At 40.3% G+C, this 27,308-nt stretch overlaps 1 protein-coding gene across 3 annotated transcripts in view; it reads left to right on the top strand.

Moving 5' to 3' along the window:
- The first annotated feature begins 8,177 nt into the window (after positions 1 to 8,177).
- Positions 8,178 to 27,308, top strand: part of LOC100065350 (zinc finger protein 709) — a 41,855-nt gene continuing 22,724 nt past the window's right edge. The window contains exon 1 of one of the 3 annotated variants that reach the window (XM_005611870.4): positions 8,178 to 8,387. In XM_005611870.4, the coding sequence (XP_005611927.2) occupies positions 8,193 to 8,387 (195 nt within the window). In that variant the 5' untranslated portion in view covers positions 8,178 to 8,192. The remainder of the gene's footprint in view (positions 8,388 to 27,308) is intronic. The other 2 variants (XM_070274026.1, XM_070274027.1) reach the window with 2 other exon arrangements.

The following is a 27,308-nucleotide window of genomic DNA, read 5'->3' on the forward strand; positions in this document are numbered from 1 at the left end:
TAGTCCCTAATCCAGCAACAACCTGAAAGAACTACACACCATGACCAGGTGGGATTTATTGCAAGGATGCAGGGCTGGGTTAACCTCAAAATCCAACTACCTTGTTTCACTTAGCATGATGTCCTCAAGGTTCACCCATGTTGTAGCATGTGTCAGAATTTCATGTCTTTTTAAAGCTGAATAATTTTCTGTTCTATGTGTGTACCACATTTTGTTGATCCATTCATCTGCCGATGAACGCTTGGGTTGTACATTTATACCCATTTATTTATTGGTAGACACTTCGGTGGTTTCCATATCTTGGCTATTGTAAATAATGGTGCAGAGAATATCGAGGTACATATATCTTTTTGAGTTAGCATTTTTCATTTCTTTGGATAACAACTCAGAAGCGGAATTGCTGACTCACCTGGTGGGTCTATTTTAATTATTTGAAGGATCCCCACACTGTTTCAATAGTGGCTGCACCAATTTATAGCCCCACCGACAGTAGACAAGGGTTTCCTTTTCTTCACATCCTCACCAACATTGGTCATTTCACACTTGTAGATCTTTATGGATTTTTTAATGGCGTTTTGCAGTTTTTGGAGTATTTTCTGCTTTTATTAAATTTATTCCTATTTTAATCCTTTTGATGCTATTGTAAGTAGATTTATTTTGTTAATTTCATTATCAGATTGTTCATTGCAGTGTATATAATACAATTTATTTTTATATACTTATCTTCTATTATACAAATTTGCCATACTCGATTATCAGTTCTAATAGTTTTCTAAGTGGATTCCTTAGAATTTTCTATTTACAAGATAAGTATATGCAAGTGAGGATAGTTTTACATCTTCCTACCCAGTCTGGATGCTTTTTATTTCCTTTTCTTGCAAAACTGTTCTGGCTAAAATATCCTATACATTGTCAAATAGAAGCGGCAAGAACAGACATTCTTGTTTCATTTCTCACTTCTGGGAGAAAATATCCAGTCTTTCAGCTTTAAATACAATATTAGCTGTAGGTGTCCCATACTTGCTCATTATCAGGTTCAGGAAATTTCCTTCAAATCCTGGTTTGGTGAGTGTTTCTATCATGAAAGGATGTTGAATTTTGTCCAATATTTCCTCTGAGTCTATTGAGAAGAGCAGATCATTTTTGCTTTCACTCTATTAATATGATGTATCACATTAATGGGTTTTGATAGATTAACCCAACCTTGTAACCTTGGAGTAAATCCCAATTGGTCTTGGTGTATAAATCATTTAGATTGTTGCTGGATTAGGTAGTAGTATTTACTCAGAATTTCTTGGATCCAAATTCACAAAAGAAATAGGTCTACAGGGTTTTTTGATGATACTTTTGTCTGATTTTGATATCAGGATAACACTGGCTTCACAAATGAGTTTGAAGTGTTGTGTTGATTCTGTTTTGGGGGAGATTTTGTGAAGAATCACTATTAAACCTTAACTGGATGTTTTGGAGGATTCTGCTGTGAAACCCACTGGGCCTGGGCTTTGCTTTATGGGTAGTTTTTTCTTTACTAATTCAACCACTTCATTTCTTATACTTCTAACCAGATTTTCTGTTTCTTCTTAATCACTTTTGGTAGTTTGTGTATTTCTGGGAATTTCTCCCTTTCATCTAAGTTATCTAGTTTGTTTGCAGGAAATTGTTCATTGAATTTCTTTATAATCCTTTTTATTTCTATCATCTCAGTAGTCGTATCCCCTCTCTCATTCTGATTCTAGGAAATTGAGTTGACTGTATTTCTTTAGGTCAATCTACTTAAATTGTCTATTAGTTCCCTATTGTTAATCTTTTTGAACTTTTCGTAGAAACCACTTTTGGTTTCATTGATTTTCTTTATGGGTTTTCTGTTCTCTATTTTCTTGATTTCTGCACTAATTTTTATTTCCTTTCTCCTTACTTTTGGTTTGGTTTCTCATCATTTTGAACGTGGTAGGTAAAAGGTTAAGTTATTGATTGAGATCTTTCTTTGTTAGTTTATGGATTTATGGGTATAATTTTTATCTATATGGTGTGTTTGATGTAGTCCATAAACTTTGGTATATTGGGTCCTCGTTTTCATTCATTACAAATGTTTTCTGATTTCCTTTTGATTTATTTCAGCCGTTGGTTATTTCAGAGTGTCTTGTTTAATTTCCTCAAAATGTGAGTTTGCCCAAATTTTCCCAAGATAGTCATTTCTAATTTCAACCCATTGTGGTCAGAGGTCTTACATTGCATTTTAAATTTTAAAATACCTAGCTAGCATTTGAATTTATGAGGTTTTTTTATGGTTAGGATTTGATCTATTCTAGAGAAAGGTCCATGTGTGGTTGAGAAGAAAATGTATTCTGTTGTGTAAGGATGTGTAAGAAGTTGCACACCAGATGCCACAAGCCTTGTTCATGTGCCCCAGTAATGATTCCACATTTGGAAGACAGCTGTAATTAACATCCCAAGCTCTTTAAGTTTGTAATATCCTAAACTCACTCTCCATAGTTTTATAACAAAAAAACGTGCAAATTAAAAAAGAAGGTGATAAAAATGCCCCCATACATCTCAGGTCTTTGGTGATAGAAATTATCTTTGCAGTTCGTCTATGGATAAGGTGTTACTTCTGGGTTACTGTCTTTGTTGGGGAACAGATCAAGAAGCACCCACTTGGCCTTTCGCACCAGAATATGCCTCACTAAACGTGTTAGGAAGTCAGCATATGTATCTTGCACATTAACAAGTACATCTATTTTCGTTATATATCTGGGGCCTAATGAGTTAATCTATTCTAATAACGTTGTTAGGCATTTATAATGTATAATTTTGATAAGATTTGTGCATGGCCTTTGAACATGTTTATTGGAACATACATATTTTGTTTTTGATTACTAAGAGCTATTTAAAGTGTTAATGACATTATCTTTTTCTCTATATTATTATTGAAAACATTTTCCCAGATGGTGTTTCTGTATCTTTTATTATTATTAATGATATATTCACCTTTTTTAGTTTGTCAAATCTATGTAAGTTTTCTTTACATTTTTCTTGGGATGTCATGACTTCCACTGGCTAAGCATATGGAAATACTTTGTGATGTTTACTTTCAGTATTTTCACTTTATCTTTTTAAATGTTTAACTCTTTACTCCGTAGGGAATTTACTTGGACGTAGTGGACAGGAGAATTGTATTGACGTAATTCATCTATTTTGTTACATCCTTGTCCCTGTTTACACACCATAAAGGGTTCGTCTGACTAGTCTGATTTCTCAACATTGACACTACTGACATTTTTGACAAGATGACACTTTGTCAAGGGAACTATTCTGTGCATCATAGGGGCCCTAGATGTCTGTAGCAGTGCTCCCCACCTCCCACAGTCATGACAGCCAGAAATGCCTCCAGATATGGCAATTGTTCCCTGAGAGGCAAAATCATCCCATATGGCAAACATCTGGTCAGTTCTTATGGCGGCAACAGACCATTAAATTATCACTTCTCATTAACTTTTGTAACTGGTACATCTGGTGAAACATGTTTTTCTTCATTCTTTTTTTGCCATCATTTCCTGAATACCCTTTGGGCATATTTCAGAGATAAACTTTTGAATTACTGTATTATGAGGCAGAAACAAAGATCCTGATGCAAATTTAGGGGAAATGTCTTTAGAAATGTGGCTGTGTGTAGAGAGAGCTGCATCTTGGACTTCAGGAGTCCTCCATGCACCAAAGTTGATTATATGTCCATGGAGATGACACTTCTGTCACCTCATCAGGAATCACTCAGACTTGTCTCCGTATACATCTCACACATGCTGTTAACCCTAAACCTCCAAATGTATTATGTATTTTTCAGGATATGTGATTTTAATTCCATAATATGAGTTGTTATGTATAATCTGTGTATTTACACAAAGTTCAGAAAATTGAACCCTTCATAAGTTCTACTAATTTTCCAGCTATTTCATCTTTACCTTGTCAAGGAAACAATGCTATCATCTCTAATAACAATATTTGCTTCTTCCATCTTAGTCATCATATTTATCTTTGCATTTTCTCACATGATGTTAGAGATGAAAGCAATGATAAATACTGGGAGTGAAAAGAAACATCTTTGGTTGTTGTTTAAATCGGTTCCTCCTTTCAGTGGGCTGCCTCTCACACAGCGGTTCCTCTCCATGCTCTGCTCCCACACATCTTCTAGGAGTGCTAGGCTGGGCTGGCAGTCACTGTGCCTGAGAATCCCTACAAGATTTTAGCACCAAAAGTGACTAAAAATACTGTGGCACCCTCTGCAGATTTCAACCGACGGCAAGGGCAATCTATTCCATAGTGGGGATTTTAATAAGGCCTGTGGGGAAGAGCAAAGTTGTTTCTGATTCTCACACAGGGTCCATCCTAGTTAATGAACCATTATTCTTAATTTAATCATAAGAGTTAAAGAGTGCTCAGTGGCAAAGCTTGGTCTGAGTCGGGCAGCCTGGTGATGAATCGAGCCCCCTCCTGACTGCCTGTGTAAAGACACCCAAGTCACTCAGCTACCCCAAGTCTCAGTTTCCTCTCTTATCAAATAGGATCATGGTGGCGCTTCCCTGTTAGAAGTCCGTGAAGATGAAAAGGAATGAGCCAGTCCACCTATGGTGCTGAGTGCCGTGCCCCACACTCAGTAAGCCTCCCCGAAGTGCCTTTATTGTTAGTTTCAGCATTCCTGTTACTATTCTCACTCTCATTTTCATTATCATCTTTATAATGACTTAGAAAGCAGAATTCTCTCACTGGAATCTACGACATTTTACACTGCAGATGACCCAATGGTTCCTTGACATTTAAGGTTGCAACTGGCTTTTAAAACTACTGAGAACTAATGCCTTTACTAGAGTCTTGTAATGACTATTTTCATTTCTTCTATGAGTGCTTACTTTCCCATACTTTGAAATCTTCACTAAATAAATGCTGTGATAATTCATTTCTGCCAATTCATGCCTCCCCACTAGACAGAACAATTCGATTGATCCTTCCTCCCACCACTACCTCAGACAACCTGTCATAGTTCAGTCAGACCATGAAGAAAAAATAGTCTTAAAGTGCAAACATTCATCTTGATGTTGTGCCATTTAAAAGTACTTCATGCTTCCCAGCACAAGAAGGATAAATTGCTCTCTTATTTTCATTCAGAGCTAAGAGCATGTTGGTTCACAACCTCGAGAGTTTGGATGACATCTGAAACTGGTTCCCATACATGGAAGGCAAGGAGAGAGTGAAGAAAGAAACAGATCCCTCCCAATTGGGAGGTGGCAGTTTTAATAAGCAAGGAAACTTATATATGAGGCTTCTCTTAGGTGGTGCAAGATGAGTAGCTCTCCACAACCACCCACCAGAATCTTAAATGTTTATGTAGAGGCTTTAACGGGGTTCAGTAATATCTACAGTCCAAATGGTCTCAACAATGCATTATTCTCTCCAGGCTGCATCCTTGCAATGGCTCTTAGTTCATGAAGAGTGGGCAGAATGTATATTCCCAGGACAGGGATTGGGTAAGGAGGCCTCAATTGCCCAAGTCCAGCTGGAGGGTCAACCAGTGACCTCCTCTCACAGAGCAGCTTGTTGAATCTTGGGTAACTCATTCCATTAGGGCCATTTTTCAAAGTCCTGGGGAAGGTATCTCTCTCCAGACCTACAAATAACTCCCTGTGCTTCTTAAGTGGAGTGCTTGGTTTGGCTTAGAAGACCACCTTGTGGGCTATCCTTGAGTCCTCATGGGCTTCCCTCAGTGCAGATGGATGCACCAACACTCTAAGTGTATTCTGGTCCTCACGTTTGCCATGATGGAGATTAACAGGAACCACATGCTCTTACCAAGGACAACCTTAAGACATCATGTCTATTTTGCCAACCACGGTGATTCAAGGACCTTTGAGAATACCATGATGTGACTTTAAGAGAGAGCCACACTGTCCCTAATGTTACCTGTAAGAAGCAGAACAATTTATCAGTTCATCAGTGTCAGAAGCACATTCCCAGTTTCTGCCCAGATGGGGCCACTAGTCGAACTGTACAGTTCCCACAGCGCAAATGAAAGTAGGGTGGGAAAGTACAGTGATGAAAAGGAGTTTTCTCAGCACCATGTTTCTGAGAGTGTGTGAGACTGGAGCCAGACTAATGCATCAACCCGGGTGAATGCACCTTCTTAGGATGGTGTCTCCTTTATTTGAAGTGGAGATGAGGAGTTAGGAGACAAAACAAAAAAACAGAGGTATTCCTGACTTACGAAATGAGAGTGATTTCCAGGAAACCTGCTTCTAGACCATTATTTTCCAGACAGTTCTTAAAAGGGAGATGAAAAACAGATAGTGAAATGCAAATATCTTCTCCATCTCTCAATGCTCGATGCTGAAGACCCACAGAACTTTTCTTCCTACGTTGGATGGTGACCGATGGATGATGCTATTGCCCAACTGTGTTTCCCCTTGTATGATGAGCACTGGTTGCAAACTGGGCCTTACTTTTCTGTCTTCATTGAGATCACTTATGGTTCTTTGGCTCTGCCTCTCAGTTTCCATCTGTCAGATGGCCTTCAGGGATGCTTCGGTCCCTGGGTGTGGTGGAGTTATTGCTGAAATTTGGGTGGACTTAGGTGGGGCTGTTTATCTCAGATGATATCAAAGGTTAGCATGTCCTCAGGGAATTGGGAGAGGAAATTGTCAGAAATAGTATCTGTGCAGACTATATGGAGAGGATGCCTGTCAAGGAATGATTCCTGTCAGAATGAGCATGACTCTCTAGTATCATAGACTCACCAGTGAGACGATTATTTAGATGAAACCCAGTTTTCTGATAAATCTCATTGTAGATGGATTAAATAGTGTAACCACAAGTAAGGGGCGGGGCGTAACCACGGAGAGTGATTTAAGCACTGTGAGAATGAGTCCATGCTTATATTTTCCATGGGATACAAATATTTTGATGTCAGAAGAAGTTTCTAAAATTACCCATTCTGAATACCCAGAAGTCACTTTTCTTGTGAAATGATGGCTTGTTTTGCTCCCAATGCTCTTATTATGAATCTGTGATGTCTGGCAAGGATGCCCACGTAATGCATCCCTGATATCATAACTGAACTCAGTGGGTTCACCTCTTGGTGATTGTGGAGCTGAAAAGCACAACCAAGGCAGAAGTAGGTGAAGAAAGGTTTATTATTTGCACAAGCAATGGAGAACGCTAAGGATGTCTTCCAAACAGCGTTTCCCCAAACAAGAGTTGGAGGGGGTCCTCTAATTGTGAGATCATAGTACAGTTCATGAATATTCAGTTGAGGAAAAGGCAGGAAATCAGGGTCCATTGCCTAACAGTCATGTTCCTTTAAGTCTCATGGGTAGATGTACACGTGCTACTACATACCTCACATGATCTAGAAAGGGCTGCTTGGTCCCTCCCAGGGGAGGAGAACTTAAAATGTTGATGAAGGGCAGGCCCAGTGGCATAGTGGTTAAGTTCATGCGCTCCACTTCCATGTCCCAGGCTTCGCAGGTTCGGATCATGGGCATGGACCTTCATGCTGCTCATCAAGCCATGCTATAGTGGCATCCCACATACAAATAGAAGAAGATTGGTACAGATGTTATCTTAGGGACACTCTTCCTCAAGCAAAAAGAGGAAGATTGGCAACAGATCTTAGCTCAAAGCCAATCTTCCTCATCAAAAAAATAAAAAATGGAAAAAATAAAATGTTGAGTTTACAATGGGGACAGTTCACTTCATTTCACTTAAGAGCAATTTGAGGGGGCTAGAACGGGCTTCAGCTCGCCTGCTTGTGGGAACTTTCCGTGGTTAGGCTCTTCCTGAACTTTCCCTCTGCAAACACTCAACAGATAATGTATGTTTTTATCAGATCCTCAAGACCCCTTTTTTTGCCTAGTTCTTTGGTCACAGTATCCGTGGCTGTGTACCTATGGCAAAACTATGTCAGACTCCAGTTGTCAGCAAATATCAACATGGAGAGAGACTAATTACTGCGTAAGGTGAGGTGACTTTGAGTTGTGTGTGTTTGTAAAGAAGGATCGCAGTTCCAGGAGTCACCTCTCAGCACTACCTTTCAACGCAAATGTCCCTGCAGAGGACGAGGTCTGGCTGGCATTCTGCTCAGACACCTAAACTCAGGGGCTGTCACTCAGACACAAGGGGGCGAGTCTTGCGAACTGTTCAATCAGATGCGGCGCCGGGGCAGGTGGGTGGGGCGAAGCCCCAACCACCCGGAAGTTGTGACGCTCCAGCCACACTGGGCACCGCGTCCCCGCGCCATTAAAGGCTCTACGTGGCTCTGTCACCTGTTCTGTCGCGGTGTGACCTGCAGGGACCGCGGGAGTTGTAGGAAGGACTCGGGGGTCCCGGGAGCCCTAGAAATGGTGAGTGTGCGGCCGCGGGGCGAGGACACGGGAGGCGGGGCTGGTGGGAAGCGGCGGGGCGGGCCCGGCCTCCCGCGGTCCCCTCCGGGGTCTGCGGCCCCGAGTCCGCGGTGGCGCCGCTCGGCCCTCAGGCCCCTCTGGCCGCAGCGTGGGGGCGGGGCCGGCAGCCGGGCCCCGGGCGTCCTGTGGTCCCTGCGCGCGGCGACTTGGGCCGGAGTGTCTCTGGGCCGCTGTGTGCCCGCAGCCCCGCGTGTCCCAGACGGTGCGGGGCCCACGGGAGGGCCCGCAGGACAGTCGGGCGTCGGTCTCCGGGGTCCGTGCGCGGACGGGCTGTGGTCTGTGGGGTCCCCTTCTTTTCTCCCAGAGGGCACCTGTTTCCTTCTGAATATTCTGTATGTTTAGGGAGCAGAGTCTCAATCCACGACCGTGTCCCCCAGTCTAGGTCTTCCTCGGGCTGACAACAAATGCCTGAATTTCCAGTCTCTCCCCACATCCCAAATGCCAACTTCCTACCTCCAGTTCACAGCATTATTATCCAATATTTGTTCTCCTCGGTGGATTTAAAACAGACCCAATATGTTAATCATCATTTTCTCACAATCAGTGGATGGCTGTTTTATTTTAAAAGATTTATTTTGTGTGTGTGGATATTTTCCATGAGTGAAAAGCAGCCTCTCACCGCCTAGAACTAGGTTGCATGAAATCCTTGTTCGTCTCCCCCAGGATCTTTCTGGGCACAGACATCCTGTGGGAAGTCCTCTGGGTGCAGGTTCCTCTTGAGAAACTTTCCTCGATGATCTGTCCTGTCAGCACTGTCCCCACCTGGGTTAGTCACCTTTAAAAGATTTATTCACTTCATTTTAGTCTCAGTTTTTCAATGAATAAAAATTTATTTAATCAAGACGACTTGACATAAAGTATAAAATATTTCCAAGGAGGGGCCGGCCCCGTGGCCGAGTGGTTGAGTTCCCGTGCTCTGCTTCAGCGCCCCAGGGTTTGCCGGTGGGGATCCTGGGCGCCGACATGGCACTGCCCATCAGGCCATGCTGAGGCAGCGTCCCACATGCCACAACTAGAAGGATCCACAACTAAAATATACAACTATGTACCAGGGGGCTTTGGGGAGGAAAAAAAGCAGACACACACACACACAAAAGATTGGCAACAGTTGTTAGCTCAGGTGCCAATCTTTATAAAAAAAAAATTTCCAAAGAGACAAAGACGTGAATTTCAGAAAGACTAAAATATTCCAGGTTAACATTACATGTACTAAATTATTCTTTCCCTTTTTCCCTCCCATCGTGAGTAGTTATGTTCTGAGGTCTGCTCTGTTATTTCGGGTGAGTTCAAATGGATTTCCAGGGCTTAAACTTGCAGACCTCAAGTGTTCATGTAGGATTAATTGGTTATAAAACAATTTCTTGTCACGGAAATAATACTATATTAACATCTTTTTTTTTTTTTTTTGAGAAGGCAGTACATTTTTGTGGGGCTTCTTGTTCAGCCAGCAAATTGCCATACAATTTTCTTCCTTCATTTCCACAAAGAGATTGGTTTGAGTGTTCTAGCTGAATTGTTCAAACACTGGGTTTGTGTATTTAAAATATTAATGATGGTCAAAAAAAACTCCAGTGGGAGCAGAGCCTGAGGGCAGTGACTCCAAGCTGAGGCCCCCTTGGACCTGCAGAGGGAAGAAGGCTCAGTTGCTCTTCCTGGGGAGCCTCCCCTGCAGGTGTCCTACTGCTCACACCCCTATGGAAGGAGCCTTTATCCTGAGAGGAGCTGCAGAGCCTGGAAAGCTGGGGGTGCACGTGCTGATGGGGTGGGGAGTGACGCCCTTTCTGAGGTTGTCACTCTGGATTCCTTGGGCCTGTTTCTAGACATAATTGGAGTTTTGCATCCACAGTGTAGGTGTGCTCAGAGAGTAATTTGTTTACACTGAGAAAGCCTGTGAGAGTCAGGAGCTCTGTGTCCTGGATTAGGGCCCGTTAATCTGGGGTCCATTTGGGTCAGAACCTTAAACTGGATCCAGCTGAGTTTCCTCACTGTGAGAATGGAGCCTGAGAGAGGGAGCATGTGCGCTGTTCCCTGGGGAGAGGAGGGTGTATGGGGCTCCCAGAGCTCCTTCCTGTGGCTGCTCAGGTGCCCTCCCCTCCTTCTCCAGGGACTGACCCCCTCCAGGGCTCTCTCTCCACCAGGAGAGTGAGGAACATGGGACCTTCTGAGTGTGGCTTTCCTTCTGTCCTGTGGGAAGCAGGCTGCTCATCTGAGCTGATTCCAGTATTTGTGTTTCTTCCCTTTGGATTCCTTTATCGATGGACTAGTGCAGCCCTTTGGCTCTAGTTTCCCTTAGCACTCGGGCCATGAAACTGTAAATTGATGGAGAGATAGGAGGTGAGAAAGGAATAAAATTTTTTCATTTTCACATCAGTTTTTCTGTGTGCATGTTTCTAGAGAACATAGAAATTTAAAAGGTAAAGCAATTGAGATTCTATTTTAATTGATATGAGGAAAGGTTCTGAAAGCTTATATAAATCTTTGAAAATCCAATTCATTTAAGAGTTTAAACTCAGAACATGATTGCACTAAAATATGCCACTTCCTTTTGAAAACCCCTTCAGTGTGAGCTATAGGGGAAAGACAAACTAGGATGCTGCATGTGCTTTTAGTTAGAAAGATTTGAAAATTTTATTTTGTGTGGTTTACACTTTTGTCACTGTTATTATTTAAAGGAATTAAAACTTAGAATGGTTTCCTTTGTACAGGAATTAAATTTAAAGACTCAATTGCTCTGTTTATTTTAAATAAATCTGTAAGACGACAAAGTCTCACTTAAGAAGACTCACTGTCCACATATCCTGGTTCCCTCCTGCACTATTACTCAAGTCACCCCGAATATACAGTTCTGATCATTTTTGAGCTCCTGTTAATGTTTCTTTATATACATCAATCAGGAATGCATATTTTTCTTACCCACTTTGTCCTTGTAAGGAGCAGTCAGACTCCACATTTTTGGGTGACTGCTCACAGCTTAAGCCTCACCCACCCTCCTCCCCTTGTGCCCCCACCTGGACAAGCTGAGGAGGAAGCCTGGGTGCTCTCTCCTCTAGAGCAGGCAGGAGATTCCCGCCACCCCAGCCCCTGCCTGTGTGCAGAGCTCTTGCCCCGGCCCCACCCCTAGGCCCAGTGAAGCCCCGGGCCTGGCTCCATTCCTTGCTTTCTGAGCCCTGTCAGAGCTGCTTGAGAGGCCGGCCCTGCCTTTCCCTCAGACCTCTATTATGTGAGTCCTAAGCCTTTTCCTACCCAGTGTGTGTGTGTGTGTGTGTGTGCATGCGTGTGCCACCCTGGGATCAGCCTCAACAAGGGAACCACCCTTCTGCAGGTGAACATAACAGTTGGTGCCCTGAGCAGCATGTCCAGACATGACCCCACCCGTGGGTCTGTCTTCTCTTGCTCTGACTTGCTCCCCTGCTCTGCTGCCTGGTGGCGGCATGCGCTGTGGGCTACTGCTCGCTGGGGAGCTCGTGCTGTGAGGTGCGCTGCCCTGTGTTGCACACCAAGCCTCAGTTCTAGGTTCAGTCACCCGAGTTGACAGTTTGAAGAATGCATAGGCACTGGGAGCAGGAATGTGGGATTGAGGCCTCCTTAAATGAGTGTTGGGTCAGTGTCTTTGTCAGGATTTATCTGTGTGTTAGAGTGAAGCTGTGACAGGGGCTTGATGGGCCCTGACATACCCCAGGGCGGGGTAGACAAGGGACTATACTCTTTGCAGGAGGTGGGTCCATCAGATGGTCACTCCTGAAAGAGCTCTCATTTTAAGGGAAGACGTGAGAGGGGGAGAGGCAGACAGTAGGTGGCAGGCTGAGTCCACACCCTAACACCAGAGGGCTCCCCAGGCCCCTTCAGTACCTCTGCTGCTGCCCCTGCCCCTACTGCCACAAAGATCCTGACCTTCAGGGTTATAGGGGACAACACCCATGGCACCCCTCTGGCACAAGTTATTAGTCTAAACCTGACTTAAGCCCAGGGTTTAAACCTTATTAAGCACCAGTTGTCACATAGGAGGCTCCTAACCCTGATGGCACTGTTTTGAGGCTCTTTGGTGGGAAAAAAAATTATAGATACCAGGTTAGAGAGATACTCTTTCCCCTGAAATATATCCCATCAGGAAGAATACAAAACAGGAAAGGTCAGGAGGAAGGAGACAATACATAAAATACTGAAACAGAGGTCCACAATTTGATGTAATTGTAAATTCACGATATATTGAAGAATTTACATACCAACACAGATAAAGGTACATTGCTTGGCTTTTGGGCCTCTACAAGGTAGGTTCAGAATTGATTTTGTTATCTGATGTAATGCACTAATTCAGAAACTTTCAAGCAGTTAATCCACACTAGGTGTCAAGTTACAGTTATATCTGGGATCCCACTAAATTTAAGGAAGGTGCCCCTGATGATCTTAGGGGTGTTACTCACTATAATATGGAGGACAAATGGGACAAATGTTTCATCTTTTGCCGTCAGAACTATGATCTTGTCTAAATTCTGTATGGTCATAACACCCATTGTCCTAAAATATCCCACAGTGACCTGGGAAGCTCTGATCCACTGATCAAGAATTAAAATTAAATGAAGTCTCTGCCAGTTACAAATTGCCTTGACAAATTGGGACCCAGGGACCTTAGACCACAAATCAAGTAGTTACTATGACCCAATATAAATTACATAGGTATTTGAAGGATTGAAAACTGTATAGAAAACCTAGTTAGTGATGAGTTCATTATTCCCAGTGCTTTTTTTTAACAGCCCAGTTTATCCTGTTATTGAATCTGGAAAGAATGGATGACACCTCAGAGTGGTTTACCTCAACATGAGGCTAGGGTTGCACCACACAGACGTCTATATCCAGCCCCCAACAGTGTGGAAATTATGGATTCCATCTAATCAGCAATTAATAAATAAACCTGCTCTCAGAGATTTGGCTAAGTCTGTTCTGTCCAGTCCTGTGTCAGCAGCCTCACAGCTGCACTTGGCCTTCCCCTGTGAAGGGACATGATGCCCCTTTACTGGGTTGTCCTCATGGATCTTCCACAGCTGTGCCCTCCCACAGTCATTGCAGGCAGGATCTGAACCGCATCCTGGCTTCTCCAAGAACACAGGTATGGGGGCTGGCCTGGTGGTGTAGTGGTTAAGTTCATGCACTCTGCTTCAGCTTGGGTTTCATGGGTTTGGATCCTGGGCATGGACCTACACACTGCTCATCAAGCCATCCTGTGGCAGCACCCCACATACAAAATAGAGGAGGATTGGCACAGATGTTAGCTCAGGGCCAATCTTCCTTACCCAAAATAATGTATATATATGGGTATGACATTACATTAATGACATCTTCTCTGAGTACATTCAAGATGTACAAGTAATGAAAAAAGGAGCTCGCAAAAAAGTGGAATGGACATTTCCAAACATAATGTGAGGCCATGACAACTTTGTTAAATTTCTGAAAATTATTTCATAATCTGAGGCCTGCTCCTTCTCTGACACCGTGAAGAAATAGCATTTTTCCCCTCAGCACCCACAACATCTGCTAGGTTCTTTTGTTGTTCCAGAGGTAACATATATGTTGTTTATAAATTTTACCTGACTCTGTTTGTGCTGTTACTTGCAAATTTGCCACCTTGAATGGGCATCCTCAACACAGAAGTCTGGAGACTCTCTTTAAATTGTCATACAACCAACACTCCTGTTAGTGACCTCAGAGACTCCTTTACTATAGAGGCCTCAGTGACCTTCTGTCATGTCTCCTGGGGTACCCATGATGGCCTTAGGTTGTCCATGGGCTTCTGATGCAAGAACCTGCTCTAGACCCACAGTATATGCCATTAGAGCTGCAATAATCTCTACTTATGAGGCTACCCTCGCCGTAGATGGCCCTGACCATGGGACCACCTATCCAGCAGTCCCATTTTTACTTGCTACCTGGAAATAGCACTCCAGGAGCTCAGCAGGTTACCAAGAGCCTCTGGAGACATGATGGAGCCAGATCTTGGCCCTCTGCGATATCCTGTCTGCAGGAGGGAGTGGCCTTCCCTGTCCTCAGTCTCTTGCCAGGTGTCATGCTGTTGAAAGAAGTCACCCATTTCCCAGGCTCCCTGGGGAGCTCTGGGAGTTCATGGACTTTAGGGATGACATCACCACATTTGTACATGATGGAGCTCAGGCAGAGTTGCTGCTTTTCATGTCTTAATTGGGGTATCTCTGATGAAGGACTGAACCCAAGGGTCATCACACTGACCATACATCGAGCAGTCATCTTAGCACTGACCAAGAATTGGTTCCAGCTGCAGAGGTTACAGACCATGCATGATTCCCTGAGAGTTGCCCCTTTGTGGAAAAAGAACTCTGGGAATTTCTTTCCTCACACTTACCTACAATAGAAATAGAAGTAACTCTTGTCTCTAAACATATGAAGGCTATACACCAGCCTTGTCAGGACACTGTTTATCCACATGGGAGTTCCAGACACTACTGATAGTAATGAAGGCAGTCCCTTCACTTCTCAGCATATACAGTGCTGGGCTCTTAACAAGACATTCAAGGGAAGTTTCCCCTCTCTTCCAAATCTCGGGGTGCAGGCCTCATAGAGCACCATAATGGCGTATTGAAATAAGTTCAAAGTAATGGAATGAAAGATGGTCTATTTTTGTCATTAGTCATCAGGGATGAATATTAATGTGTCTGTTTTTATCTTTTTTTCCTAGTAGACTTTATTTTTTTTTATTGAGGTCATAGTAGTTTATAACATTGTAAGATTTCAGTTGTACATTATTTGTCAGACATCATATAAATATGTCCCTTTAACCCTTGTGCTCACCCCCAATTCCCTCCCCCCAGTAACCACTGAACTATTCTGTTTGTCCATCTGTTTGTTTATCTTCCACAATGAGTGAAATCATATGTTGTTTGTCTTTCTCTGTCTGCCTCATTTTGCTTAACATAATATTGTCCAGGTCCGTGCAGGTCTATCCATGTTGTTGCAAATGGGATGATTTTGTCTTTTTTTGTGGCTGAATAGTATACGATGGAATACACACACACACACACACACACACACAGGAATACTGTGTGTATATATATATATATATATATACACCACCCCTTCTTTATCCAATCTTGGGTCAATGGCCACTTGGGTTGCTTCCATGTCTTGGCTGTTGTCAGTAGTGCTGCAATGAACATAGGGGTCCATAGGTCACTTTGGATTGTTGATTTCAAGTTGTTTGGATAGATAACCCAGTAGTGGGGTAACTGGGTCCTATTCTATTTCTATTTTTAGTTTTTTGAGGAATCTCCATACTGTTTTCCGTAGTGGCTGCACCAGTTTGCCTTCCCACCAGCACTATATGAGAGCTCCATTTTCTCCACAGCCTCTCCAACATTTGTTGTTTTTAGTCTTACTGATTATAGCCATGTTAACAAGTGTAAGGTGGAATCTTAGCTTACTTTTGATTTGCATTTCCCTGATGATTAGTGGTGTTGGACATCTTTTCATGTGCTTATTGCCCATCTGTATATCTTCTTTGGAAAGTTGTCTGTTTATGGCCTCTGCCTATTTTTTGATTGGGTTTTTGTTGTTGTTGTTGAGTTATGTGAGTTCTTTATAGATTATGGAGATTAACCCCTTGTCAGATATATGATTTGCAAATGTTTTCTCCCAGTTGGTGGGTTATCTTTTTGTTGTGATCCTAGTTTCTTTTGCCTTGTAGAAGCTCTTTAGTCTGATAAAGTCCCACTTGTTTATTTTTTCTTTTGTTTCCCTTGTCTGATAAGACATGGTATTCAAAAAGAACCTTTTAAGGTTGATGTCGAGTGTACTACCTATATTTTCTTCCAGAAGTTTTATGGTTTCAGAACTTATCTTCAAGTCTTTGATCCATTTTGAGTTTATTTTTGTGTATGGCATGAGATAATGGTCTACTTTCATTCTTTTGCATGTGGTTGTCCAGATTTCCCCACACCATTCCTTGAAAAGACTCTCTTTTCTCAATTGTATGTTCTTGACACCTTTGTCAAAGATTAGCTGTCCGTAGATGTGTGGTTTTATTTCTGGGCTTTCATTTCTATTCCATTGATCTGTGTGCCTGTTTTTGTACCAGTACCATGCCGTTTCAATCAGTATGGCTTTGTAGTACGTTTTGAAGTCAGGGATTGTGATTCCTCCAGATTTGTTCTTTTTTCTCAGGATTGCTTTAGCTATTCAGGGTCTTTTGTTGCCCCATATGAATTTTAGGATTCTTTGTTCTATTTCCGTCAAGAATGTCATTGGGATTCTGATAGGGATTGCATTGAATCTGTAGATTGCTTTGGGTAGTATGGACATTTTAACTATGTTTATTCTTCTAATCCATATGCATGGAATCTCTTTCCATCTCTTTATGTCATTATCTATTTCTTTCATTAATATCTTATAGTTTTCATTGTATAAATCCTTCACCTCCCTAGTTAAATTTATTCCTAGGTACTTTATTCTTTTTGTTGTGATTGTGAATGGAATTGTATTCCTGAGTTCTCTTTCTCTAAGTTCATTATCAGAGTACGGAAATGCAACTGATTTTTGTAAGTTGATTTTGTACCCCACAACTTTGCTCTAGTTGTTAATTATTTCTAATAGTTTTCTGATGGATTCTTTAGGATTTTCTATATATTAGTCTCCATTTCTGTTTCTTTCTTTCTTTCTTTTTTTTTTTTTTTGAGGAAGATTAGCACTGAGCTAACTACTGCCAGTCCTCTTTTTGCTGAGGAAGCCTGGCCCTGAGCTAACATCTGTGCCCATCTTTCTCTACTTTTTATATGTGGGACGCCTACCACAGCATGGCGTGCCAAGTGGTGCCATGTCTGCACCCAGGATCTGAACCGGCAAACCCCGGGCCGCCCAGAAGCAGAACATGTGAACTTAACCACTGTGCATGGGCCTGCCCTTGTTTCTTTTTTATAGTTTCAATTTCTGGTGAAGAATTCCCTCTGTTTATTAATTTATTCCTGATTTCATTGAACTGTCTTTCAGAGTTTCCTTGCATCTCATTGAGTTTCTTTATGATAACTATTTTGAATTCTCTGTCATTTGGATTGTAAATTTCTGTGACTTCAGGATTGATTTCTAGGTGATTGTCATTTTCCTTCTGGTCTGGAGTGTTAACATACCTCTTCATTTTATTTGATGGTGTTGACTTGTGCCATTCCTTAATGGTAGTATCTGGTCACAAATTCCACCTGCCACCCCCAGTGGGGAACAGGAGCTGTGTATTCTGAGCTTAGCACTATGCCTGGTAGCTGCACCTGTCCTTTGGAAGCTGTGCTGACTGTGGCCCATCTGCATTTGCCCACTGGCTGCCACTGCTTTGCACACATAGGCATGCAGGCACTCCCGCAGGAGTCCCCTGTTGTGGCCTGGTGGCCAAGTTGGTGCATCAGGTGGAAGAGGAGAGGGGCGCTTTCTTTCATGTGCATGATCCTGGGGGTGTTTCTACTCTGCGCTCACTGTCTGCCTTCCTGGCCTGCTCAGCTTGGTGAAGACACCCCCATGATTGCTTAGCCTCCTCAGTGCAGAACATTCCCACAGGCTAGGAGGCAACTCCAAAGGGGAAGATGTTCCCTTGGGGGGCTGCCCTTTCCTCCCCTCTGCTTTCAGGGTTGTGTGCCAGCCACCACATGCACTCCCACACCCTAGATTCCTGCCATTTTGGGAGGGGGGAAGATCCCCTTCCCTCCTTCCACTACCTCCCATGGGGTGCAGCACCTCCACCTTCAGAGGTATGGCTGTTTTGATCTCTCGGGTGTCTGTTGTGTTCTGTGAATGTCCTCTCTTGGTTTATGAATGTCTTTTTTGTTGTGTCTTAGGGAGGAGAGACTAATGGAAGAGCTCACTCTACCATCATGCTGCTGTAACCTTCTTGAAAATTATTTTAAAACAGTCGTTTAGAGCCTCTGGAAATTGTCCTAAGGACAAGCAGCAAATGAGGAACATCTATTCAAGAAACAATAACTTTCCATGAGAAAGGGGAGAGTGTGTAGTATTTGAACCATGTCCACTCCCTCCCTGCTCTCAGCTCAGCAAGTGAGCCCTCCTCTCCATAGTGCTGCACTCAGTCAGAAGACAAGGTTCTCCCTCCCTAAGCTTCCAGAAGGAGGGCTGTTTCCTAGCAGGAGCAGGACTTCAACATTACCCATCCTGCCCGCAGCTACCTGTTGCTGAATTTAAACCCCTTATTGGTTCACATGAAAAGTGGGGACACCCTTCTTGCACCCAGCCCCTCCTCATGGTACAGAGGCTCTGCTGTGCTCATGCTTTACTGAGAATGCTGGGCACTGACCACTCTTTCTCCAGCTTGTGAGGTGGCTGTAACTTGGGACAATCAAGAGGATCTCTGGCTGCTGTCTTTCCACTGCACTGATCACTCAGCCCCTAGAATGGAATTGTCACCAGAGAGAGGCTTCCTATTGTCACCACCACAGATCCACAGTCCTGGCACAGAGATTTTGCATGAATCTGGGGGAGAAGTGAACCATAAAATACAAAGTTCTTAATTCCTTTCCAAAGGAACTAGCTTGATGAGCAAAAGATCATAAAAAGTTTCAGTCAGAGGACACTCTCAAGAAAGTGGAGAATGAGGTGAAAGACAATTAGGAGATTTGTGTATTTAATGAAGATATTAGCTTAGACAGTAGGCTGACTAGTTTTCTGGAAAGAACCAGGGAATTAGACTGCTAAGAGGATACTTTCAAGTATCGCGGCAGATATCAAACAGTGGCTTCAAGTATTTCTGTCATGGTGTGAGAATTTCACTGGAGTATTTGGTAGAGCAAGTAATGCCCCCATGACATTGGTGAAAACAGTGGACTAATCAGCCAGGAGTCAATCTAGTTTAACCACTGGGTGTGTCCATGAAAGGAAGAGAGCCCTCCAATGCCACTGTCTCTTGACAGTAGATTCACCCAAAGCCATGCCTGATTTTAGGAGCCATGTCAGAGGTTTCATTCTGTATGCAGGAGATAGACTTAAATAAAATAATTCACCCAGTCACTGAACAAATAAATAAGCTAATAACAATAAAAAGTCCAAGTAGGAGGGGAGGCAGAACCTAGAGTTGCTATAACATATTACCTAAAATGTCTAGTTTGCATCAAAACTGTGAAACATGAAAGATATAGGAAAGTATGAACTATATACTGAGAAAAAAAAGCAATTGAAAAAATTTCCTAACTTTTACAGGAAACTTCAGTAAAATTAACAAGTGATATCTCAGCAGAGAAAACCAAGGTGAGAAGGCAGAGGGATAACATATTCAAAGTGCACAAAGCAGAAACATCTCAACCTAGAATCCTATGTTCACCAAAACTTCCATGTAAAATATAAAGGTGGAAAAAAAGACTTTCCCTGATTAGCAAAAGCTAAGAAAATATAGCCAACTGCCTTATGAGACTATCAAAGGAATTCTTAAGGTTGAAAGCAATGACCCAAAATCGTAATTGATATCAACATAAAGAAACAAAAATGCCAGTATAAGTAATTATGTAAATATGAAGGACAGAATAAAGATCCATTTTCTCATATCTTCTCTTAGCTGTAATCAAAAGAATTACATAAAATACTTTGTATTTAATGTGTTGTGCTTATTACATATAGAATTGTAATATATATGGAATTCCTTTCTCTTTAAAAGCAAAAGGGGGCCAACCTCAATGGCTTAGTGGTTGAAGTTTGGCATGCTCCACTTCAGCAACCCAGGTTTTGTTCTGGGTGTGGAACCACACCACTCCTCTGTCAGTGGTCGTGATGTGGCAGTGGCTGACATAAAAAAAAAAAAGAGGAAGATTGGCAACAGATGCTAGCTCCAGGCAAATCTTCCTCAGGAAAAAAATTGAAAGAAAAACTCGTAAGACACTATTATATTATGTTTACCAGTGAAAATTTAGAGGAGGAAAGCACTAAATATTCAACAATAGGGACATAGTTATAGAAAGAGTGTAGCCACGCATTGTAATGTTCTGTGAACATTCAAGAATTATGGAAAAATCTCTTACCAAAAAACCCACTAAAGTCCTGGGTGGGTCAAAGCTGTGTTGGGCTAAAGAAGTGACCACAGATGGTAAAGAAATAAGTGTAACAATATATTATTGAGTTATATCATTAATACATATAATATGCATAAGAATAATTTGACCAAAATGACAAAAGGGAATAGAGGTATATATGAGTAAAAATTCCATATATCACTGGAACTAAGCTAGTATAAATTCAAAATTTATTCTTATACGTTAATGTGTATATGTTAAATAGTTGAGCAACCGGTAAAAAAGAACTTTCAAAAATATAGTGAAGTTATTTAAAAATTAAAAAGCTCCATTAGAACATATTCAGTTAATGCAGTAGAAAGCCATAAAGGGTAGAGGACAAACTAAAAAGAATATGAGAATTATAAATGAAAAAAATGGCAGGTGTAATTGCAAGTATGTCAATAATACTAAATATGAATGGATTACATTATCCAAACAGGAGGAAGAGATTGTCACCTGAGAATAAAAAAATAAAACTATGATCTAAATATATGCTATGTACAGGAAACAGTTTAGATTCAAAGATACAAACAAGTTGAAAGTAAAAGCTCTGGAATGTACATCTGTAAATAGCACACAAAAGACAACTGGAGAGATGATAAAAATGTCTGGCAAAATTGACTTGAAAACAGAAAATATCACTAGAGGTAATGAAAAACATTATAACTAAAATGTCACTGTTTATGGCCTGCATCTAAAATAGTAGAAAGAAATAAATTTATAGCCATTAATGCCTGTACTAAGAAGAGAGCTCTCTAATGAATAACCTAGTTTTTCACTGTAACAGATTTAAAAAGGTGAGGTACCAAACTCAAAGCAAGGATAAAAGGAAATAATAAAAATTAGAGCAGAAATTAATGAAATGAGAAAAAGGAAAATTACAGAGAAAATCAATGAAACCAAAAGTGTGTTCTATGGAGAGATTAGCAAAATTGATAAATCTTGAGCTAGATTGAGCTAGAGAAAATGAGGGAAGATTCAAATTCATGCAATCAGAAAGAAAGAGGGCTATTACTACTGACATTACTGAAAAAGATTATAAAAGAATTCAATAAACACTTGCATGGCAATAAATTAGATAACTCAGATAAAATGGACAAATTTCTTGAAAGACACAAACTACTGAACCTAAATCAAGACTAAATGGAGGATCTGAATAGAACTATAACAAGTTAAGGGGTAGAATAAAAAACAAAGAACTACCCACAAATTAAGGCTGGGCCCAGATTTCTTCATTATGGCATTCTCCAAAACTTTCAAAGATTATTTAACACCAATTTATCAGAAACTGTTTAAAAACTAAAGTAGAAAGATCACTTGATACTCATATTGTGTGGCCAGTACAACAAATTCCAGCAAACCCAATCTAGCAACATAAAAAAAAGATTACACATGATGACCAAATAAGTGGGATTTATTCCAGGCATGGGAGGTTGGGATAGCATCTCAAAATCCGTTTGTGTAATAAAGGATATCAATAGAGTATAAGCAGAAAGGGTAGATCATTTCTGTCAACTCAGGGAAAGTAATTGACAAAATCCTCTACCCTTTCATGATTAAAGCACTCAGATTACTAGTAATAGAAGGACATTTCCTGATGTCATAATGAGCATGTATGGAAAACCCACAACTAGTGTTATATTTAATTGTAAAAGACTGGATTCTTTCATCTGAAGATAGGAACCAAAGAAGAATGTCTGCTTTTGCCACTTCTATTCTAGAATATGATGGAGAGTTTAACCAGACCATTATGGAAGAAAAGGAAATAAAATGCATAAAGCTTGGTTAGAAACATTTAATACTATCTCTCTACTTCTAGCTGAGATATCTTTCTTTTATAAAACTGTATGGAGTGCACTAGATAAATTAGGCGAACTGATAATTAAGGTCAGCAAAATGGTAGGATACCAGATCAAAATATAAAAATCGGTTGTATTTCTTTACACTTGCAGTCTGATAATGAAGTTAAGAACTGCATTGATGAAATCAAAAGGAATAAACTAGGAATAAATTTAGCAAAAGAAGTACAAAATGAATACTCAGAAAACTGCAACATGTCAAAAGAAATAAAAAATGTATAAATAAATGGGGAAAATCCCAATTTCATGGATCTTAACATTGTTGAAATGGCAGGCTATTCCCCACATGATCTGAGATGCAGCACATACCTATCATGATCCCAGCTTAGTCCTTTATACAAATTGGCAAGATTTTTCATAAAATTATGTGGAATTGCAAGTTAACCAGGACAGCCAAAGCAATCTGGAAAAGGAAAAACAGAAGGGTAGAACTAACATTTCCTGATTTCAAACTTTGTAATATGCAGTGGTAATCAAGAGTGGTCCTGACATAAGGATAGACATACAGATCCATGGAATAGATTGAGATTTCAGAAATAAACACATACATATGTGGCAAACTGATACTTGAAAAAGTGCCAAGTATGGGGCAAGAATATTCTTTTGTGTATTGGTTATGGGCCAACTGGATAGCCATATGCAAAAGAAAGAGATTTTGTACTTACACAAGACATACAAAAATTTGCAGGAAAGGATAAGCACCTAAATATAAGAGTAAAGTATAACACACTTAGATAAAACATAGGAAAAAATTTATGCCCTCAGATTTGGCAAAGAATTTTAGATGTTACCAAGAGCAAGAACAGAAAAAAATAGGTAATTTGGACTTCATCAAGTTAATGACTTTAGTGCTTTAAAAGACACCATCTAGAGAGTGAAAACACCCTTTGGAACCCTTGTGCACTATTGCTGGGAATATAAAGTTATGTTGATGGTCTGAAAAACAGCTTGGTGATTCTACCACAAATTACAAACTGAGTTACCATCTGAACTAGCAATTCTACTTCTGAGAATTGAAGTAGAATTGAAAGTAGGGACTTATATATATTTGCACTCATGTTTATATTAGCATTATTCACAATAGCCAAAAGATGGAAGTTACCCAAGTGCCCTTCAATGGATGAATGGATCAAAAAAATTTGGCACATACATGCAATGGTGTATTATTCAGCTTTAAAAAGAAGGCAAGCTCTGACCTGCTGTAACTGATCTATACACTTAGAAAATGATGAAAATGTAAATTTTAGGGTATGTGTATATTACCACAATTAAAAGTTAAATTTTTAAGGCAGGAGAGTGAAAACACAACCCGCAGAATGGAAGTAAAATTTGCAAATCATGTATCTGATAAGGAAGTGGTTTCAAAAATATCTAAACTTCTTAAAACTTAATATTTAAAAGTCAACTCAGTTTAAATTCAGGGAAAGGATCTGAATACAGTATTTTGAAGGAAGGTAGAGAAATGGTTAAGAGCATATGAAAAGATGCTGAACAGTGTTATTCATCAAGGAAATGGAAATCAAAACAGAAGTGAAATACCACTTCACAACCACTGGAATGGTTGGAATTAACAAGTGGAGTAATAAGTTTCATTGAGGATGTATTTAGAAATTTGAACTCTCATACATGGGTGGTGAGAGTATAAAGTGTCATTTTGGAAAAAGGTCTGGGAGTTCCTCAAATATAAAACCTAAAATTACCATCTGACCCATTGTTGCTGCACAAAGGGCATGAGACTATGAGACAAAAGCCAATCGTCAAGAAGTAAGATGATGGCAGAGAAAGGGTATTTTCTTATAGCTTGCTAGCAAGAGTAAAGATGGCTGACTAATGTCTGAAAGAACCATCTTAAGAGGGCACAGAATCTTGAGGCAGTTATATAGGCTAGTGGGTTACAGGGAAGGGGGTTAGGAATGTTGACCCTCTGGTGTTACAGACTGGGAGTTGCCACACTAGATCTTTCATTGATGTTATCTATCAGCATATCCTCACTATTTGGAGATGTTCACATTCTAAGGAACTGAAAAGAACACAATTATTGTCTCATTGCAGCTGGGAGGTACATGCACAAGCAGGGGTCATAAAATGTACAGAGCAGTTAGATCTCCTGGAGGGTGCATATCAAGCTGGGATAGTTAGAGGTCATTCAAAGTTACAATATGGTTTTTTTCCCCCTACAATGTGGTTCCCCTTATGTCAACCTTGTGTTGAGCTGGTATCAATTCCCCCCTTTTGTTGTTCAGTCCTCAATCTTGAGAGATATCCTGCTGATGAGGGGCATAGGTTGTTCTATCTCATTGAACCAGTTCCTTAGATGGTGATGAAGGTGGGCTCCCAAAGATAGGCCTATATCATGTAAACAAGTAGCCAGGTATTTAATAAGCATTTCTAGACAAACAAAAAGAAAAGGTTAAGTGATTGGAGCAAATTATAGACCAGTTTCTGACCCCAGGGAGCAGCCAGTCAAAGGATTTCTAGATGTCAGAGTTGAAGCATCTTTTGCAGTTTGAAATGCCTCTGATGATGTCACTGGATGTTCAGGTATCTTTCTGAGTGTCTTCCACAGCAACAGATATGAATCTCTCTTAAGTTTATATCAAGTTGTCCAGCTTCAATTTGCAAGGCTTCAGGAAGAATGACAGATTCGGTTCTCAATGATTCGAAGTGAAAATGATGGAAAAAAATTGAAAACATTAGTTTGGAGATTTGCAGCCAGAGATTTCAGGACACTGGAAGAATTCAGGATCCGGTCCAGTTTATAGATAGAAAACAAAAACCTCAAAGATAATTATCAGAAGTAGAACCTAATATCCATGAATTAGTGTACTGTAGTTTCTATTGAAACATAATTTTTCTCTCTAAAAGTCACCCTCATTTTTACCAAAGATAACCAATTAAGACTCATTAGTCTGCAAAATAAGTCTAATTTCAACAAACTTGGCCCAATTTTACATAAGTACAGCAAGAATAGCAATCATATAGGCTCGTTTAAATCTGTTTTGCTGGATCTTTTCATAAGGAATCTCGGATTGGACGTAAAAGGCCTCTCATGGCCAGGAAAGCCAAGCCAAGGATTTGTCATCAGACTTCCACCTGTAATACCTACAGATTTGGGAGGATTTCTCCCTTCTCGAGGTCCCCAACATATTCTGAAAATCCAGGCACTTGGTAAGGTGCTGGGAACAATGTAAACAAGGTATCAAGCTGACATTCCCAACTGGCTTTCTTTTATAAAGTCCAATCTTTGTCCCTCAAAAGCTGTCTTGTCATGTCTGAGTCTTCATGTTTCTCTTAAATATGACATTCCAGTCAAAGCCTTGGAAATATAACCAATGTTCCCAGTTGTGTCTTCTTATAAGAATAACAGATTCTTATTGGACTTATGCAAATAACTGTATTGCTGTGAAAACAGTGCTAAGAGTTTCCAAATCCTGGAGGGATCAGGTAAGGAGAAAAAGATAAATGTTTCAATTCTGCTTATGAAGGTATGATTTTACCAAATTGCTGTAAGTCATAGTTAGCTTAAGAGAAAGAGTAAATGGTTTCCTTAAATCTGGAAGAAAAAAACAAAACATCAAAAAATCAGGAATATCTCAAACAAAAGGTCATAAAAATTATAACCATCCTTATCCGTTCCTTTAGTCCTTTGTAATCAATTCTTGACCTTAATCTTCTGTTAGCAGTTTTATGGGACCATCAGTTCCTCCATTAGAGTTCTGTAATTTCCTATCCAGTTCAGTTTTATTATCTGAAAGTTTATCAGAAACCTGTATTATAGAGTGTCAGAATCCTTTCCATGAATCTTTCTGAAGATGCAACATTTGCAAAGGCATCAGAGTAAAACAACAACTATCTGCAAATGACAAAAGACTTGGAAATTGACAAAGAAACGGCTATATCTGTGACATACACCACTTCAACATAATGACTAGAATTATGGCTGACAGCCAGGACAGATCAGAAATTTAGGAATGTTATATAATTTTTAAAACATATCAAGAACATTTACCCACATACCACCACCTAAGAAGGTTTATCATCACTTATTGGACAATGCTCCTCATGTAATTTAATATTCCAAATAAGCCTAATTAGTTTAGTATCTTTTTCTTTATAGAGAGAGAATGAATTTCTTTGAGTAGTCCCAGGGGTCCTCTGAAAATTCTCAAAGAAAAATTTTTGGGGGTTAAAAGAAAGACTTCATTTAAGATTTGAATTTTGGGGAAAGCTTGTCAAAAATATCAGAAGGGTTTAAAACACTTGGTCAAATAGGAAACGACACTCACTGTGAAAGAATGCTCAGTTATCCATGCAATCAAAGTGACAACAGAAACAGTCAAGGGCAAATAGTTAAAACAAAAACCTAAGAGAGAAAACTTAATCTTTTTGAACATAGGAAATTATTTTAATGAAACAGATATCTTCTGTTTGCTAGGTTAACTTATTCAGAGGTAAAGAAAAACTTCTATAACCTCTTTATCAAGAGCAGACTAAAAGTCCAAGAAAATTATCCTTTTAAGAGAGAGAGAACCAAATTTTAATTTTTTCACCTGCTTGTTTTTGACATTAAAACTCATCTACTTAATTATATTTACTTCAATCTTAGCCAATTTGACCATGCATGAAACTCTTTTTTAGGGTTCTTTTTCCACAAACCTTCTATAACTTTACATTGAGAATTTGTCCCATTCCTTCCTTTTTCCCTTCTAGTACTTTAGGACAAATTTATCTTTCTTAACAAAACAAAAATATTTCCATTCCTTATACCTTTTTTTACTGAAAACATGCATCTTAATTTTCTTGAAATCAAATATGTTTTCCTCATTAATTTTTAGTAGAATTTTTAGTGAAAACTAAAAGTAATTATGAGCTGCCTCTTATGTTAGCATTCTAAACACTTTTCATAATTTCTAGAATCATGTTACTTCATAGTATATAATAAAATA

The sequence above is a fragment of the Equus caballus genome, chromosome 7 (assembly GCF_041296265.1).
Source record: "Equus caballus isolate H_3958 breed thoroughbred chromosome 7, TB-T2T, whole genome shotgun sequence".
In the NCBI taxonomy this organism is placed as follows: domain Eukaryota; kingdom Metazoa; phylum Chordata; class Mammalia; order Perissodactyla; family Equidae; genus Equus; species Equus caballus.